At 37.2% G+C, this 12,456-nt stretch overlaps 1 protein-coding gene across 2 annotated transcripts in view; it reads left to right on the top strand.

Moving 5' to 3' along the window:
• Positions 1-12,456, top strand: part of CBFB (core-binding factor subunit beta) — a 55,692-nt gene extending 43,236 nt beyond the window's left edge. For both annotated transcript variants that reach the window (XM_035025036.1, XM_035025037.1), the window contains exon 6: positions 10,188-12,456. In XM_035025036.1, coding sequence (XP_034880927.1) covers positions 10,188-10,256 — 69 coding nt within the window. In that variant the 3' untranslated portion in view covers positions 10,257-12,456. The remainder of the gene's footprint in view (positions 1-10,187) is intronic.

Here is a 12,456-nt window from a genome sequence, read left to right as displayed (position 1 = left end):
GGAACAAGCCAACATGGCTTTAAATGAATATAAGAATTGCTTTATAAAAAGTGCTCTTTGGCTACATTACATTTGAAGAACAACTTTGTTAATTAATGGAACGATTACTTAAGAAGTGTTTGTATATGTTTTGCTTTAAATAAAATGGATTAGTTGACACTAAGTTGTCTTAAATGCTAACTTGGTTGTTCTTATAAATAATGCTACTTGAAAAACATTCTGGTGTGTGAATTTATATATATGTGTGTGTGTTTATATTTGTGTATGAACAAAAGCATAGTCTGTTGATAGAGGTGTTAAATAATTTGTTGCTCAGGTAGATTGTTTTCCAGTTGGTTTTATGTCAGTGATTTGAGAGCATGGACTTTGTAGTCAGGCCTAGTTGAGATTCCTGCTTTATCACCTGCCAATCTCTCTTAAGCTTATTTTCTCATAGAAATTGTTGTGAGAATTAAATAGGAAAATGCTTGTAAAAGCACTTAGTATGGTGGTTGGCTGGTGTATGCCTACAGGAAATAATAGCTCTAAAGTACTTCTTTAGCACTAAAAGCTCTACCACAGTGCTGGTTCCAGGTAATTGAATTGTCCTTTTAGTTCTCTGAAGTGTTATCAGGGCACTTTCCCTGCATTATGACCTGGAGCATAGGAAAAATGGTTAGATTGTCATCAATGATTTAAGATTCCATAGTCCCTGAGGCAGTAATTTAAAACATCAGTTCTTATAGAGAACTGTCATCTATAAAATTGGGCTGGAATCTGACTCCAGAGCTTGCACTGGCAGTCCCTTAGGGAAGTTTTGGGTATGCATGTCTTTTGGTACTTTGTGCATGTATATTTTGCTTTCCTTTAAAAAAAATCCATAATCGGGAGCCTGGGTGGTGCAATTGGTTAAGTGACCAACTTTTGGTTTTGACTCAGGTCGTGACCTCGGATTTGTGAGGTTGAGCCCCACTTAAGCCTCCCTGCCCAGTCTGTTTGGGACTCTCTCTCCCTCTGCCCCCCCACCACCACTGCGCTTTCTCTCTCTCAAAATAAATTAATAAACCTTTAAAAATAAATAAATAAATCCACAAGAAATTCCTAATCTTATTTTCTTACAGTTTACCTTCTTTTTCCTAAAAGGGGAGAACATTAGGAAAAATTATTGTTGTCTCCTCCCCCCCCCCCCCCAATAATTCAGACATCTATATGGGACATTATGCCATATACTCTAACATTCTTATGGTTGAGGAACCTGAGACTCCGAGAAAAATTGACTTGCTCTCTTTCAAGTAGTTGGTTAATGGAAATAAGAGTGAAGACTTAAACCAGTTTCCTAACCAAAAGGCCTCTACAAATACAGCCTAGCACTGGGAAATGAATTTCCACATCACCCATAAAGATGATTAAGTTGAAAAATAAAACCTGCCAGGAGAGGTTAGAAACCATTTTGCCTGGAAAAGAAAAAGCTGAGGCAAAAAAGAATAATAATGATTCCAGTGGGTGGTCCTGATGCCTGACTGGAGGTGAGGACCGAGGAGCAGTGGTAACTCGTGGGTGGCAGTAACCCAGTAAATGGTCCTTGGAAGCTTGAGATGCTGGCAACTCAGTGGCTTAGGGATGTCCCACCCCTGTTTGGATAACCTCTGAGGCCTCTGGCCCCGTGGTGCTAACCTTGTAGTGGTGGTGCTTGAGCATTTAATACATGTGTAAGGTTAAGGTTACTAAAGGTTTTGATTTGTGCCAGTGTCTGAACCTGAAATCAGTTCTAAAACTCCCTGAGCATGTGTCTATTTTACCATCTGTAAAATTTAGAAAGTTTTCAATCCATCATTCATGGTAGGGATTTAGCATTTTCTTTCTCTGATTTTCTGGGAAAAGGTATTTTAGTAGTATGATATTTTTCTTTTTTTTTTTTTAATCTTTTAATTTTAGGCAGAAAGACAATATGGAGACTCAAACAGGATGTTGGCAAGTACAACCTTTCATTTCCACGTCTACCTTAGTGACTAGGTAGTGTTGAATTCTTTCTAACAAAGAAAAACAAATACCATTTTTTTAATAGAGAGCTTCATTTTCAATCCTGCAATAGGCTTATGGCCACACATTGCTTCAATTTTTTTAAATCTTTTTTAAAAAAAATTTTATTGTTATGTTAATCCCCATACATTACATCATTAGTTTTAGATGTAGTGTTCCATGATTCATTGTTTGTGCATAACACCCAGTGCTTCATGCAGAACGTGCCCTCCTCAATACCCATCACCAGGCTAACCCATCCTCCCACCCCCCTCCCCTCTAGAACCCTCAGTTTGTTTTTCAGGTCCATCGTCTCTCATGGTTCGTCTCCCCCTCCTTTTTCCCCCCCTTCATTCTTCCCCTCCTGCTATCATCTTTTTTTTTTTTCCTTAACATATACTGCATTATTTGTTTCAGAGGTACAGATCTGTGATTCAACAGTCTTGGACAATTCACAGTGCTCACCATAGCACATACCCTCTCCAATGTCTATCACCCAGCCACCCCATCCCTCCCACCCACCCCCAACTCCAGCAACCCTCAGTACATTGCTTCAATTAAATACTTAAGTCCATGTCATGAGACCACTTCCAAGGTTTTTGAGATTATCGAGCTGCTACCTTTCAGAGGCGATAGCAGCTTATTATTAATTTGGCAAGTGAAAAACTAGAGTGAAATGAAGATACATTGTTTATTTTAGTAACCTTGTTGAAATACTGTTAAATCTTTGGTATACAACAAAATGGTCTGCAAAAGCTACATAACACTGTGTATAATATCTTTATCCTCTGGGTAGTTTTTAAAAAGGAATACATGCACATATTTGTCTCTCTTTAGTAGGAAATGTAGGAAACTAACTGAAAACTGTGGAGGGGAATCAGGTATCTGGGGGCCACATGGAAGGGTGATTACTTTTCACTGTTTATCTTTTAGACCTTTTGAATTTGGTATCCTGTATATCTATTACCTCTTTAGAAAAGAAATAAAATTTGTTTTTAGTTTTAACACAAAATGATGGAACTAGAAGATTCTAGAACTTACTATCTGTATCTCTGGCATATGGGTTTTTTTCTAAAAATGTGAAATCCTTCCTTCGTTTGAAATTTTATAGAGAACCCCAGTGTATATGGTAGAGAAAAGGGGTACTGCTCTGGGTGAAGCAGGGGTGGGAATTACTCTGATTTCCTTCTGTAGTCCCTGGGGTGTTTTCATGGAACCCAGTAGCTGACAGAATGTAACTTAAGAACCTTGGATGTAGTAAAATGAGCATGAGGTTTGTAATAGATTGTTCTGGTTTTAAATCCTGGCTCTCCTATTTGTTGTCTTGTGACATTAGGAAAGTTACTTATCCTTGTGAACCTCATCTGTAAAATCAGGGCTAAGATCCTACCTCCCAGGTTGCTGCCAGCACAGTATCTGACTCTTAAATGGGCTCACTTCCTCTTTCTATTCACTGTGGCTCACAATGTATCTGGAGTGGCAGTAAAAGCAGGCATATCCTAACTTCAGAATGTGAAAGTCCAGAGATATTTTGCGAAGATATTTTATATTCTGGTATTGGTTGTTTTGTTTGTTTGTTTTTGGTTTGGTTTTTAACAACAGTAAAGGGTTTTGAATTTTTCTGGGTTCTGTTAGAAGTGGAGGTAGTGGTTACCCAGGGGGTGAGTAGTGACGAGGGAGAGGGGAGAGCACAAGGGGAACTTCCCAAGTTTGGGTAGTATTATTATATTGCTTGATCTGGGTGCTAGTTACATGGGTGTGTTCATTTAATGGGAAATTCATCAAGTTACATATTTATGATCTATGCACTATTCTGTATTTTAATAAAAAATTAGACATTAAAAAAGAAAAAATAATCAAATTTCTTCTGTGAAGTGCCTGCCCATTGCTATCTGTTGCCACATAGTAGTAGCCAAGTGTCTTTTTACCTGGGATTCCTTCCCTGATTTGAAAATGTTTGATGCATTACTGATGGCAGTTCTCTTCAGGTCACACATCTGTATAACTATAATTCTAATGTCTTACTTCGGGATTTTGTGAAAAATTGAGGTTAATAAAGGACAGAATGAGTGCTGTGGTCATAAATACATTGGAATGATGCCTATGTTATTGATAGCAGCTCATGTATACTCCCTATGTCTAGAGACTGTCTTCAGCTTGATTGGCCTCTTCACTTTCTAAAACTATAACGTTGTACTGTTGGCTCTTAATTCAGCTGTATGGTGACAGGGTGCTGAAAGAGATTTTCTCTGTCATTATGCAGAAAATGCTTTCATCTGGTTAGTTTCTTATCTTTAATGTCAGAGAATGGGTAAATAATTACTGCTTATTTTACTATAGGCAGTTTTAATACAATTCAGCAAATCACAGGAGAGTTTTAGGTGGAAACTTTTTGGAAATAAAACAGGCAAAAGGCTTTATGTGGTTTTTGTATTTGTGTTTTGTATGTTTTTGGAGCCTTCGATTCTGTGTGGTCCGAGAAAAAAACTATCGCAGCCACTATTTTAAATTCCCGCAGACTTCAGTTTTCAAATCACTTTAACTGTACCAACATTCATTTTTGTGTAAGGACAAATTAACATAAAAATCTGTCTATACTGGGCCTTCCTAACATGTCTTTTGAGTAAAGGCAATAGATGAGAGTGAAGCGGGAATATGAACTCAGACTAAGAATGAGAACCGGAAGAGGATTGGTGAGGGAGGAAGAGGATACTAGATCTGCCTTCTCCCATACCAAGAAGGAGTGTCTTTTTGGGGCTCCTGGGTGGCTCAGTCGGTTAAGCATCTGCCTTCAGCTCAGGTCATGATCCCAGGCTTCTGGGATCAAGCCCCATGTCAGGCTCCCTGCTCAGCAGGAAAGTCTGCTTCTCCCTCTTCCTGTCCCTCTGCTCCTGTGCTCTCTCGCTCGCTCTCTCTCAAATAAGTAAAATCTTTTTTAAAAAAAAGTGTTTGCTCTCTATCATAGGAGATGCAAGCTTCATTAAAATTTATTTTGTCCTAACCTTGTTTTAGTTTGTAAAAATTACATCTTATTGACAGGATGCAGGGTTGTTGTTGTTTTTTTTTAACATTTCAAATGTTCATACACATATATTGGGACGTGATGAGTAGCTTTGTTGTAATAACGACAGTGTGAGTACTTACTCTATATGCCAGGCAGTATACACTACAGTATTCGTTTCACATTTGGTTCTTAAAACACTGAGGCTGAACGAGAATAAGAAACTTGTCTAAGATCACATAGCTAAAGTGGTAGAGCCATCCCAGTCTACATCTGGAAATGTAGATTATTTCCACTATCTCTTTTATTTTGAAATAACACTTTATATATAAAGTTTTCCTGAAGTTGTATACTTTATAAGAACTATATTTTTTTACATGCCTGTTAGACCAGCTCTTGCAGTCTCCTTACCTGACAGGTGTTTATGATTGTCTGCTGACCTGGTTTTTACCTTTTTGCATTTGGAGAAAGTACACTCCCTTCTGTCATATTAGGACTTAAAATTTCTGCTTTGTGACTCCTCCAGCTTTAGCAGTTGGGACCAGCTAATGATGAAACCTTGGGGAAATCACTTAACCTTCTTGGCTTCAGGCTCACAGTTTGTAAGATTAGTGAGCTAAATCTCTGATGGACTTTGCCACTCTAAAATTCTGTAATTCTGTGCTCTGACGTTTAGTCAAGTGTCAGACATAAAGTATAAGCATAGTGTGTGAACATAGTATATTATACTCAGTAAGTTGGAGCTATTTTTAAGTATTAGAACATTTTCTCGTGAAGAGTTTTCAGCAGTTTGATAATCTTGATACCAAAAGAATGGAAATCAACCAAAAGAAGTTTTATTCATTTTCATTTGGGCATCCCTGCTCTTGGCTACTTCTGCACAACCCTGGCCAGTAGGGAAAACTCAGTGCCAGGTGACTGTTCTTTGTCACTCTATTTTGGGCTCATCTCATGACTGCCTCCTCAAAACTGGATTTGCCATGTTTCTGGACAGTGGTATATTGAAAGAAAGAAAACAGGAGCAACTGGTAGTAAGAGGTCTGTAGTAAAACGTCTAAATTAGGGGCACCTGGGTGGCTCAGTCTGTTGGGCATTTGCCCTCGGCTCAGGTCACGATCCCAGGGTCCTACGATCGAGCTCCACATCTGGGCTCCCTGTTCAGCTGGGAGCCTGCTTCTCCCTCTCCCTCTGCCACACCCCCTGCTTGTGCTGTCTCGCTCTCTCTCTCAAATAAATAAAATCTTTTTAAAAATGTCTAGATTAATTCTTTAAAAATATATATATTTTAAAGATTGTATTTATTTGTCAGAGAGCACAAGCAGGGGGAGTGACAGGCAGAGCAGGCAGAGGGAGAGAAGCAGGCTCCCCACTGAGCAAGGAGCCCGATGCGGGACTCGATCCCAGGACCTGAGATCATGACCTGAGCCGAAGGCAGATGCTTACCGACGAAGCCACCCAGGTGTCCCAAATTCTTTATAAATATTAAAAACAGATTTATATTCTGAACAGGCTTGTGGGTGTCTGCTTTATATTAAACCCCTATTCTGAAATAGCTGTTAATAAGTTAGAATCAAGGGCCCATGTGGATTGACCGAGGAAAAGAAACTAGAAATCATGGACTTTATGCTTTTATAATAATCAGGTTCAGAGAGTTTCTTAGCCACCATCTAGTCTAGCCAATTACTCATAGAATTCCTTCTAAAACATCTTGCTTTCGTTAGAAAGCTCATCCAGTTGTTGAATACCAGTCCTGTGGAAGCTATTTCACTGAACCTAAGTCTGTTTCTGTTTGTTTCCTTCATGTGACAGTCTGTACATCTTCCCTCCAAACAATACATTTCCTCCCAGTCTCCCAGCTCTTATTCCTCCCTCTTCTGCTCTCACCCTCTGTTGAGTCCTTCCCCAGCTCTCTCGTTTGTCCAATTTTTGCTTTTCCTTCACAGTGTCTTCCATTACATCTTCCTAATTCCTTCTTCACAGTGTAAATAAACTGCAAACACAAGTAAATAACAAGACAACTTTACTCTTCTCTATGCCTTTACCAAAATACATTTTAAACAAATAAACCCATAGCAACTTCGGCATAGCCATGAACAGAAGGGAGAACTCCAGCTGCTGATTACTGCTTATGAAGGCCATCACTCACTTGAAGTTATCCCATTATTATTAAAGTAATTTGAAAACTACTCCTATTCCAAGACAAAAGCTGAAATATCCTTTTGACAAAATATTATTGGTAGGTTAATAGTGTTTTGTTAATATATAATTAGGATTGATTTTTCTGTTTCTTCATTGCTCAGCCCCTTTCTAACCTTCATTGACTGAACCCAGATGCTTATATCGCCATCTGTGATTTTGCAGAATTGATCTGTCCTTATACTACATTTAGCATTGATTTTGTATGGAACTTAAAGTGGTTTTTTTGTTTTTGGGTGGTTGGTTGTTTTTTGTTTTTGTTTTTGGGGTGGGTTTTTTTTTTTTATGAATATGTATTCCATAGCTTTTTCAGTCCATACCATGCAGCATAACTTTAACATGACTAGTAATTGAAAGAAATATGCTAAAATTTAGTTAGCAGTATGCTAATAAAAATAATTAAAATCTGCTAGAGGAATGTATCAAAATTTATAAGAGTACAGAAGTTAGTGTTGGGTTTTACTTGATTTGTTTCAAAGTGAACAAGGCAGTGTCCTTTTTATCTAAACAACAATAATGCTCTTGAGAAATGACAACATTGCTGGAGCTTCTGACCAAACTTGATCATGCAGTACAAGTATGACTTGTTGAGATGTTTCTTTGAAGGTCAAGAATGCTTTTTCTTTTGTTTTGTTTTGTCTTAAGATTGTAGAGACAACGAGAGAAGGAATAGAAGCAGGGGGAGTGGGAGAGGGAGAAGCAGGCTTCCCGCTGAGCAGGGAGCCCGATACAGGGCTCCATCCCAGGACTCTGGGATCATGACCTGAGCCAAAGGCAGACGCTTAATGACTGAGCCACCCAGGTGCCCCAAGAATGCTTTTTCTGTAACAACCGTGTCAGATCTTAAGAACTGAAACCAGAATATTTCGATCTTTGGTTAGATTTGTTTCCGGGGGCGCCTGGGTGGCTCAGACGGTTAAGCGTCTGCCTTTGGCTCAGGTCATGATCCCAGGGTCCTGGGATCGAGTCCCGCATCAGGCTCCCTGCTAGGCGGGGAGCCTGCTTCTCTCCCTCTGCCTCTCTCTGCCTCTCTCTCTCTCTCTGACTTTCATGAATAAATAAATTTTAAAAATTAAAAAAAAAAAAAAAAAGATTTGTTTCCAAAAACTGACATAGACAATGAAGAATCACTTGGTGATTATAATACATGATTCCATTTAGCTTAATATTGCACAGGTGATTTCATGGTGGTCTCAATTACTGGCAGATATATATATCTATTATCAGAGGTGACTACAGACGAGATCCCGATGAAGAATGGTCATGGCATGGACTTAGGGTTAGGGGTGGAGGCAGTTAGAAGCGCTCAGATTCAGGACATTGTTAATGTAGAGCTGTCAGAGCCCACCACTGAGTGTGAGAAAAAGAGATGTTAGGGTGACTTCAAGCTTTTTTGCCTGAACTACTGGTAAAATGGACTCGCCATTGTCTAACATAGGAAAACCATTGCTAAAAGAACCAGGATCTGTAAACGATCAGATGCTTGTGCTTGATTCCCATTTATAGTCACTAAAGAAAGCTTATGGAAGAAACACTCATTGGAATTTGTGAAAGAGACTGAGAATTAATGTTGTATGTGGACCAAAGGGGCACTTGTTTAAAGAAAAACTTTATAGTAGCAGAGAGTGTCACACAGAACCTGTTAGTTGTTAGATGTTCTCTATTAAGAAATTTGCCATCGGTAGTTTAACTGGAAATGTTTATTCTAAAGTGAACTTGAAAACCTCAGTGTCTATAATTGTCAAACCTCTTAGTCGTTAATTTTGTCATAAAAATACTTCTGGTTATGTAAGTGGATCAAGGACTGCAATTTTTTCCCCCAGTTTTGCTTTTTTTTTTTTTTTAAGGTTTTATCTAAACTTATTTATTAAGAATTGCTCTTGGTTTTTTGGGAGGGTTTTGTTTGTTTTCTAAGAATTGCACTTGTTAAGTAACAAAAATTTGTGTTGTACTCCAGGTCTTTCTTCCCTCCATATTTATGCAATTATGCAATAAAGGTATCTGTAAAGTATAGTCATGTCCATTATTTCTACTTTGGAGAAATAGAACCTAGCCTTTAACTTTTATGTATATAACCAAAAGCAGTTAAAATTCTGTTTGTTCTTGCTCTTAGATGGTGGCCTCCCTGAAGTGGTTCTTCTTAGTGGAAGCTCTAAGAGCATCCATTTTTGCTTTTGAGACAATACTTTATCTATAGTAATGATTTTATTACATGAGGTAGAGGTTTTTATTTAAAACTTCTGTGGCAGAGATGGCATACTGTAAGATGAAATTCACTACTACATTTTTCAATCATACCATTAGTACGCTGTGTACTTTTGTGTGACTGTAAAATAAGCAGCACCTATGTTATAGGTTGCTGACAGGGTTTTAAGATTTTATTTATTTATTTATTTATTTATTTATTTGAGAGAGAGCACACAAGCAGAGGGAGGGGCAGGCAGAGGGAGAGAAGCAGGCTCCCCGCTGAGCAAGGAGCCTGATGCGGGACTCGATCCCAGGACCCTGGGATCATGACCTGAGTTGAAGGCAGATACTTAACCTACTGAGCCACCCAGGTGTCCCGCTGACAGGGTTTTAATTAGTTCATTCATGGAAAGTGCTTAGAACAGTGCCCAGCATATAGTTGGTGCTCAGTAAATATCAGGTACTATTAAAAGGGAAATTTTGATTCTAAGGTGAACGGATGATGTGTTTAACCCTGTAGTCCAAGAACTATAAATGTAGATTTGTTGTTCTTTTATGCATAGTACATATTTTGATAATGCTCTTTTGAATATAATGAGATTTTTTTCTTGGTTTTTATGGAAACTTCAGCAAAATATGTAATACCTAATTTAAATTGTTCTTTTTCCTCTTACATATGGAGATAGTGGCTGAAAATTTTTTAGTTGTAAACTGTTTTTTTTTAATGCTACTTTATACTTTATTTATCTAGCACTTTGATTTTCAAAACATGTTTTGACCCTCAATTATGATTTTGTCGTTGCAGGCAAGAAGACAACAAGACCCTAGTCCTGGTTCCAATTTAGGTGGTGGCGATGACCTCAAACTTCGTTAAATAGCAGCACAGCAGATGTGCCCACCCATCTTTACATATACATTGTTTCTAGTTGGCAGAAATAATCATTAAAAGACCAGAAACTGTGATAACTGGAGGTACTGCGTTCTATTTCTCAACCTTAGGCAGTAACAAGACATCACAAACTGCCATGGTTTTGCACTATGATTATATAATATCTGCATTTCTAATTTTGTATGCATGTAGCCAGTAATTTGAATTTTTTTCTATGCAAGCTTACCTTGTTGGCATTATTTTAGTGAGTTGAAACTATCCATTTGTAAAGCTCTTTTTTTCCTCCATTTTAATTTAAAAGATTATGTCATTTAAGAACAAGTCAGGAAGTTTAAATTTCTATCAGAGGGTTTTCCCCCTAATCAGTTGTTCTAATTATTTTTGGAATTTTACATGTGTTGGTTACACAGCTTCATTTAGGTAGACACTCGTGGTTATTTGTTTTGTTTCTGTGTTTTTATAGTTCATGGCATTTTAAAACTGCTGATGTGTTTGCATTATTTTAAACAAGCTAAAAACCTAGTAGCATAGAGCTGTCTGCCACAGCCTTTTAACACAAAGTTTACAGTTGTTAAAGTTGCAGTATCCTTTTAAATGTTGATAATCAGCTCCTTTTTCTTTTTTCCTTAAACATAAAATGTTTTCATTGGTATTAACTCTGATCTGCCCCAGATCTCTTTTACATTCTGTTCTGTAATCATTAGTTTGTGTGGAGATATTCTCCACAGATGGTAATAATACTCTACTGAAATGCCTAAAGAAGTCGCAGGCTGGCTTCTGTTTTATTCAGGGATTTTTTTTTTTTAAGTCAATCAGAAAAGGGATACTGGAGCTTTCTTCATGTATGTAACAACATATTAAACTGGAGACAGTGATGAATCAGCTACCAAGGTAATATTGTATTAATATCATGTTTAAGATAGCTGCTTTTATGTGTATTTTATAATGCATGCTTTTGTAAAAACAATGCTGGGTGATGAAAAATTAGTCTTAGAAAATGTTCATCTGTGCAGAGGATACATTTTCTTCATTAATTACTCTGGAAAAAAACTCACAGGTTATATATATGGTATTTTCCAAAAGGACTATTAATAGAACCTTTTGAGATGAATTAGTATGAGAATATTTTTTAAATAGGCTCACTGTCAAATTGGATGCAACTTTTTTTTTTTTAATACAAGACTGGAAAAAAGTGCTAAGTCATTTGGCACCTCCTTACAAATATTTTTCATGTCACATTCATTAAATGTTACTACATTTCTGAATTTTTGCAAAAATATATTTTATCATAATAGAATGGCATTATTTTAAAGAGTTTGAAAAACTGACATGGTCAATTCAGAAAAGAAACTGAAGTCTGAATAAGGTCATTGCATTTAAAACACACACACACACACACATATATATATATACTTGACTGATGAGGGAGGTGTGACTTTCATTGTATATAGGTCTTATAATTCACAAACATATCCTGTATCTCAGAATAAAAATATTTGTTATATATTTGAAGTCATGCATGGTAAGGAGTGTGTTTAAATTGTTACAAACAATAATGCATCATAAAAGACCATGCTGATCTTGTGTAACTAAGTACTATGAATGAATTTGGTTGGTATTTAGTGTTGTGCAGCTCACGTGTTTACACACTCAGTGCCCTAACTTCCCCTGAGGGAATCGCCTTTTAAGTGGCCCTTAAAGTGGTGTTTTAAGGTTCCTTTATCACAGAGCTCCTTGGTTTTTTACTTCTGCACTTAATTTTTTTAATAACATGATGATGATGGTACATTTTTCTCTATTGCTTCTAGCTAAGGGCTTTCATTCCACCAGTAACTAAGATCAAATGTTATTAAATGTTCATATTGCCATCCTTCTGTAAATACTCGATATTTCCTGTCATTCAGCTCAGTGCTGCTTCCGTCTGTCTTAATGCTGGCATTAAGATCATGAGCCCTTTTTCTCCAGTAGTGCAGGCTTTGAAAACTTTTATTAAGTTATTGATGCAATTTGATATTTTTCCATAATCTATATTTAAACAAAATTACATCATTGCATCATCTTTTCTAAATTCATCTCCATTAAAACTTGCCTTAAGCTACCAGATTGCTTTTTGCCACCATTAGCCATACTGTATGTTTGTATGTTTCATTTACTTTCACAATAAACTTCTCTGTAGTGAAAAAAA

The sequence above is a fragment of the Mirounga leonina genome, unplaced genomic scaffold (genome assembly GCF_011800145.1).
Source record: "Mirounga leonina isolate KUSES-001 unplaced genomic scaffold, KU_Mleo_1.0 Mir_180, whole genome shotgun sequence".
Taxonomy (NCBI): domain Eukaryota; kingdom Metazoa; phylum Chordata; class Mammalia; order Carnivora; family Phocidae; genus Mirounga; species Mirounga leonina.
The sequence above is the reverse complement of the archived record's forward strand: the minus strand, read 5'-3'. Positions and strand labels throughout refer to the sequence as shown.